The 7,192-nt window shown below is 36.8% G+C and overlaps 1 protein-coding gene across 1 annotated transcript; it reads left to right on the forward strand.

Annotated features, from left to right (window-relative positions):
• Positions 1-527: 527 nt before the first annotated feature.
• LOC308634559 (tripartite motif-containing protein 43-like) lies at positions 528-6,252 on the forward strand (the record flags this gene model as incomplete). Its single annotated transcript, XM_081268474.1, has 6 exons — positions 528-722; positions 1,482-1,577; positions 2,873-3,103; positions 3,933-3,955; positions 4,715-4,812; positions 5,753-6,252. 6 exons carry the CDS (start codon positions 528-530, stop codon positions 6,250-6,252), a joined length of 1,143 nt encoding a protein of 380 aa, XP_081124600.1.
• Positions 6,253-7,192: the final 940 nt, after the last annotated feature.

Raw genomic sequence — 7,192 nt, forward strand, 5'->3', positions numbered from 1 at the left:
TACTTAACCAAGGACTAGAAATGAACATTAGGATTATTTCATTTCACTTCAGACTTATGCAGTGGAGTTATATATTGAATCACATTCCTAAAAGTCAAACAATTATGGAGAAATTGTACCTCAAGAAATAGGGTACATTTATGGGGGGAGAATAGGGCTTGGCATAATACAATAGGTAATCTATTCTAATTATGTATTCTGATCCAAGTAGATGTGTGTTATTGAATGAGAACTTGAGCACAATTTTGTTCAGGCCTTTCTCTCTTCAAGAACAGATGAAAAAATTCTCCTGGATTTCTTCCCTCAGAAAAATGGAATCAGAAATCCCACGACCCTTCCAAAAAGAACTCACCTGCTCTATCTGCATGAACTACCTTATGGACCCAGTCACCATAGGCTGTGGGCACAGCTTTTGTTGGCCCTGTCTCTGCCTTTCCTGGGAAGAAGCCCAAATTCCTGCCTGTTGCCATGTGTGCCAGAGGCCATCACAGCAGAGAGACTTCAAGCCAGATATTTGTGTGAAGAGGATGTCTTTACTTGCCAGACAAGCCAGGCTAAGGCAAATCCTGAGCTCCAAGGAACACATATGTGTGACCCATCAGGAGACAAAGAAGATCTTCTGTGAAGAAGACAAGAACCTGCTCTGTTTGCTTTGCTCCAACTCTCAGGAGCATAGGGGTCACAGACACTGTCCCATTGAGGAGGCTGCTGAGGAGTACCGGGTAAGTGATGGTCCTCATGATGATTAATCCAGTCTTTACCAAGGGCCTCATAGGAACCCGATACCATATAAGACATAAAGATAGAGATATCAATAGAATATGTAAATATACCTGTCTTGGTGAGGCTAGCATTCAATGGGAGGCCAATAAAGTCAACAAATATCATTTCAGTGTAAATTTAGCAGAATTAGGCTAAGACATCTTAAAGTCCCCATTTTCAAAAGGTCACTGGTGACCAAGAGTATATAAAAGATGATTTTTTTTTTTTGATACTGGGAATTTAACACAAGGTTGCTTTACCACTGAGTCACATCCCTAGCCATTTTTATTTGTTATTTTTGGGATAAGCCCTCACTAAGTTGCTTAGGGCCTTACTAAATTGCTGAGGCTTGCCTCAAACTTCTGATCCTCTGGACTTAGCCTTCCAAGTCACTGGCATTTACAGACATGCACCACCTTGACCAGCTGAACAAAGCTTTTATATCGGAAACACATTTAGTAATACTAGACGAATATGAAGGAGATCAACAGGAGAGAAGCATTAGCAGATACAAATGGTGAGACAAAATGCCTATCTGAAAGGTAGCCAACTTCATAAAATTTCTTAGTCTGTTACATAATAGAAACTTAGAGGGTGAAACAGGCACACAGGTGCATTTTATTCTCACTAAAGCACTTTTATTTTACGTCCCTTAACTCTGTCCACCTGTTAGGGTCTGAAATGTGTATATCTGCTTTACATTGATAATTCCCTTACAGGAGAAGCTATTGAAGCAAATGAGATCATTATGGGGAAAAATCCAAGAAAATAAGAGGAATCTGAATGAGGAGAAAAGAAAAATTCTAACATGGGATGTAAGTATCAGAGTTATTGCCCTAGGAAACAGCTTGAGACAGTTGTGCTACAAATTTCCCCTTTAAGAACTTGTGCAGAGGGCTGGGGCTGTAGCTCAGTGGCAGAATGCTTGCCTAACATTTACTGGGTCTTGGGTTCTATCTCTATGTAAGGCAAAATGAACTGAAGTCATCATGTGACCTAAGGGTCCTCTGTAGAACTACAGGAGAAATAATTTTGCCTTTCAATGTGAGTTCACACTTATTATTTCTAGATCCTGTATTAACAGCCACAAAAAATGACATCAAAACAAAGCTCAGCAAATGGTAAGATGAAGGCACATACAGGGATTTGAAGACATTCAGTAACCATTAAGGAGCTCAGACAAAATTTCTTAAATCTAAGATCAATCTGAGTTTTGACAGTTGAGTCAGTATTGAAGACCTGTCATAATTATTTAAGGTAGAAGCTGAGGTAGGAGATGAATTGTAGAAATTCAAGCGCATATAATTGTGCATTCAATGTATTTCTTGCTGATCAGGATAGAAAGGAGGTGTGAACAGCAAAATGGGAAGTGCACCTGTGCTGCTGAAAAGATTGCACAGGAGCCAAACAGTATGGGTTCAAGGCGAAAATAGAACATATTAAAAAGCTGGGGAATGGGGAGACACAACACAAAGGACTGGTGAGTGGGAGTGGATACTGAGAGGAGATAGGCAATGAAATGAGGATGAATGTTCTTAATGTAACAGGGCAATATAGAGCCCACAACCTCAGGTAGGAAGGTAAAGTTCAGGAGGGTACTAATGCTTTGAAACCTTAGGCTTAGATGCTTTAGGAAGACCTTATTGTGTAGCTTCTAATCCTGAATGTAATATGCAATATTTCTGAAAGTTCTCCATGGTCAGATTATAGATGTGGGGAGATTTGAGATTAGAAACTAACATTAAATAAAAATCTCACATAATGATAACAATGTCAATGATTTAAAAGTAGTCTTTCAGATTTGAAGGGTATATAAAGGAATTACCTATTAAAGGGAATTTTCCAGGTATCTCAGAAACTTGCTAAAGACAAGCACTTTTGAAAAATTTCTGGATGGACACATGTTGAGGGAAAGTAGATTGCTCTTTTTTATTAATAGAGGAAAATAAATAAAAATTTTGTGGATTCTGAGAATTGGGAGGACCTGAATTGAGGATATATATAGCTGATTGGTAGAGGAATGAGCCAGAGAGAAACAGGTAAGGGTTAAGAAAGGAAGGAGGTTACAGTTGTCCTGAGTGTGTGACCCAGGAAATTCACATCCCTGCAGAGTTATGTACGCCATCAGGAAAACATGATCAAGACTGAGTACGGGAAGCTGTACCCGGTCCTCTGCATGGAGGAACAAAAGCATCTGGAGAGACTACAAAAGGAAGATGAAAATATTGTAGAGCAACTCAAGAGAAGTGAAGCTAAAATGGTTCAAACTGAGAAACACCTAAAAGAAATGTATGAGGAGCTGATGAGAATGTGCCATAAATCAGGGGAAAAGCTGCTCCAGGTAAAGACTTTGTTGGTTTTTTTTTTTTTTTTTTTTTTTTTTTTTTTTTTTTTTTTAAAGAGAGAGTGAGAGAGGAGAGAGAGAGAGAGAGAGAGAGAGAGAGAGAATTTTTAACATTTATTTTTAGTTCTCGGCGGACACAACATCTTTGTTGGTATGTGGTGCTGAGGGTCGAACCCAGGCCGCAGGCATGCCAGGCGAGCGCGCTACCGCTTGAGCCACATCCCCAGCCAGACTTTGTTGGTTTTAAACTCCATCTTCTACACATCTTTAGTCTTCATTGTCTCTTCAGTACTAAAAATATATTTTGCCACCTTCCATACTTCTGATGGAGGCCATTCCACAAATGGGCATAATAAACTAATTCCTAACTATGAACAAGTTGTACAGAATTGTAAGAGTAGCATCGCCAGAGAATAATCTCTTCTAAAATTCTGATTTATCTTATTTCTAATAACAATATTATTGCGGACATTTTATTTTTGTCTCAAATGAGCAATATTTGGGGAAAGGTAACATTTCCTTGGCTATTGTCTTTGCATATCCTGAATTTAAGTCGGCTCTATTTTGGAATACCTCAGCTCTTAGGAAAAAGTCCTTGGAAAGACCTCTTGACAGAGAGCTGATGGTTACAGAAATGCCCACTTACTGTGGTTACCATGTCTTTTACTCACTCCTAGGGTTCCAAATGCATCAAATTTAGACGATATCTATGTGTTGTACTGGGATTATGCTTTAGAAAGGAAAAGAAAATTCAATTTAAGGGGCTTGGGCATGGTTGTGATTGGTATTTTGGAAGGATTCTTATCTTTTTTTTTTCTCCTTACAGGATTCCGGAGACCTATTGATAAGGTAAATTTGGCTTTCAATGTGAACTGAAATGATAGGAGGGCTGTGAAAGATATAAAACTTTTTTTCTAACAAAATAAAGCCATTATATATTAGATGAGGTTTAATTATGACACATAAGCAAAGACTAAGAATTATCTGTAAATACTGAAAATGACCCTCAATTAAGAAATGGAGATTCTGCCACAGACCCATGTGGAAAATAAACATCGACTGGCAGAAGAGAGGATAAGAAATCATCAGAAGTTAGAATATTGAGGAAAAATGATTTTTCATCCATACCTGTCAAAGTGGTATCACTGGTTCCATAATTAAAGAACATTTGAAAATTATATCAAATATATGTATTATATTGCATTATAAATGTATATGCATAATTTTAGTATATAGCACATTATCTAGGGTTCTCAAAAGCTTTTGAATACAAGTATGTGTGTATGTGTTTTACTGCACATAATTTCTGCCCTGCAGAATTTGCTAGAAGGCAGCTACTTGCAATTTTAGGATTCAAAGCCATAAAAATCTTTAGCTACATAGACTATTTTTTTCCAGGTAGTAGATGAGCGTGGCAAGTACCTTTGGGTGCATGAAAGCAAAGAGAAAAGAAGGAATAATACCCTAACAATGGTACAGTTGTAGAAGATGTTTATGGGAGTAATTCACAAGGAGGGAGCATTTTCAGTTGCATGCGTATGTCTTTCCTCAAGCACTGTGGTGAATTCTTTAGCACTCAAATGACTAACTACATTCTCCTTCTTCTAGGAGTGAGACAGTGCAACAGCATATGCCTCATCCCGTGAGACCAGTGCTCAGCATAAAACCCATCACAGGACTGATAGACAGGCTCAACCTCTGTCGTGGTGAGTGTCAGCCCACTGGTTGGACTGACTATGGAGAGTGTAGTTCAGGGATAGTTTTCTATTGAGATTGTTTCCCCCTTTATTGATCTTTCATTTAAGAGAGAAAAGGCATCTTTCCAGGACAGGTATTTAAATGATAGATGATGATAGAATAGGTATTTATAAATAACCGTGCTGCCATAATATAGACAAAAGTCAGAGAAAGTTAGTGAATGAATAAGTCCATTCGCATTTCTAATAAATTACTTGTGAAAAAAAATGCACTTTGTGCAGTGGCACATGACTGCAATTCCAGGAGCTTCGGAGTCTGAGGCAGGAGGATTGCAAGTTCAAAGCAACTTAGTGAAGCCCTAAGGTTCTATCTCCCGTACCCACCCACCCCCCAAAAAAGCCTCCCTCCTCTTTATAATTTATGGATTTTTCACAAATTTTATTATTATACATATATTTTTATATTTTGAATTTGAATCTGTTATTTTTCTAGCTAGAACAGCCTTTGTAGTCTTGGCCTACTTCTCAATGAAATGCTAGACTGTCTTATCAGAGATAATTTAGTTTTACTTTTTAAACTTAAATTTGTTTTTAACTGATACACAAAAGTAGAAATTAGAGATATCTATGGACTTCTGTGTGATATTTCAATGCATATATATATTGTATAATGTTTAACATATAACATATAATAACATATAATGTTAAACATATCTATCTCCTTAAACATTTATCATTTTTGTTTTTGGTAAAAATATGCAAACTACTTTCTTATAGCTTTTTTAAATGTACAGAACATTATGGTTTTCTAAAATCATACTACTGCATAATACCACACAAGAAGTTACTATTAGCTAATTATAATTTTATACTCACTGATCAGTCTTTTCCCCTGATAACTTTATTTTTTACAATAAATTTTGACTGGAGTATTCTTTTCTTTTCACAGTGGAAATTTCCCTCAGTAATGAAATAAGCAATCATAATATCAGGCTTTTTGAGGATGTGAGAACATCTGTACTTAGACAAGACCATCAAGATGCATCTCTGAATTCTGACAGATCCAACTATTTTGCTGCATGGGGAGCCCATATCTTCATCTCTGGGCGACACTACTGGGAGCTGGATGTGGATAACTCTTGGGACTGGGCGGTGGGAGTCTGTAAATTGTCCTGGAAAAATATTGGCACTATGCTTGCCACTAAGGAAATATTCCTCCTCCTGTGCATGAAAGAAGGTGATCATTATAGAATTTTGACCTCTCCCCCGGTGACTTGCCAATATATAGAGAAGCCTCTGGGCCGGATTGGTGTGTTCCTTGATTTTAAGAGCAAAAGTGTGAGTTTTTTGAATGTTGCTATGAGTTCCCTTATATGGACATACCCTGCCGGTTCCTTGAATTTCCCTGTCAGGCCTTTCTTTTTAACTGGCCACAATGATCAGGAATAAGTCAGGAACTCCATGTCTAAGGAAGTCCTCAGTTGAAGAAAATAAATAATACTGAACACTCTTTTACTGTTTTTCTACTTTATTGTAACCTCATTTTATTGTTAAATATGAAGATAATGTGAAATGCAAATTTTGGACTATTTTAAATTCAGAGCATCTCTTCTGGCCCATTATCTAAAGTATAATCTGTGCTCGCTCACCTGCTTTGTGAGCTTACTCGAGTTCTAAATATACAGAGATGTGTATTTCTAGTTTAAGGATCTAATAAAAGGAATGAAGTTTACACATTGGGAACCATCATGGTTTTTCACAATGCAAATATCAGTCTAAGATCTTATCCCTCGTGTAGTAAACACTGCACACCAATTCATCCTTAAGTGAGAGAAAAAAAAAAAAAATCTATTTTACAGGGAAATCTCCTGACTGCCAAGATCAGGAAAAAAAAATCTATTTTCATAACTCAGAGTAGCTGGTTCTTTTCTTTTATAATAGAATATAGTACAAAAAATAAAATGCCTTATAGTTAGTCTACATTCCTAGCAGTTTCACAATGTCTAGAACATAACAGGAACTTAACAAATATTTGATTTATTATTAATAAGTGAGCAATTGCTATGTTTTATACAATGGTAGTTTAGCAGGGATGTGGCTCAGGGGCAAAGCAGTTTCCTGGAATGTGTGAGGCCCTGGGTTTGATCCTTAGCACTGCATATAAATAAATAAATTAACTAAATAAAGGTCCATTGACAACTAAAGAAGTATTTAAAAAAAAACAATGGTAGTTCACATTGTGGTGTTCCATAATCTCTGCTATAGCATCACATAAGACTTAATATCTTTACTAAATAACATTTATGAAAGGAAGAAAGCTATTTCTTAAAAATATTCTTCAAAAGACCAACTAATAATAGAGAACAGTAATGAAAATAAATGCTATGAA

This window comes from Spermophilus citellus, assembly GCF_964194105.1.
Source record: "Spermophilus citellus genome assembly, chromosome: 2".
Taxonomy (NCBI): Eukaryota; Metazoa; Chordata; class Mammalia; order Rodentia; family Sciuridae; genus Spermophilus; species Spermophilus citellus.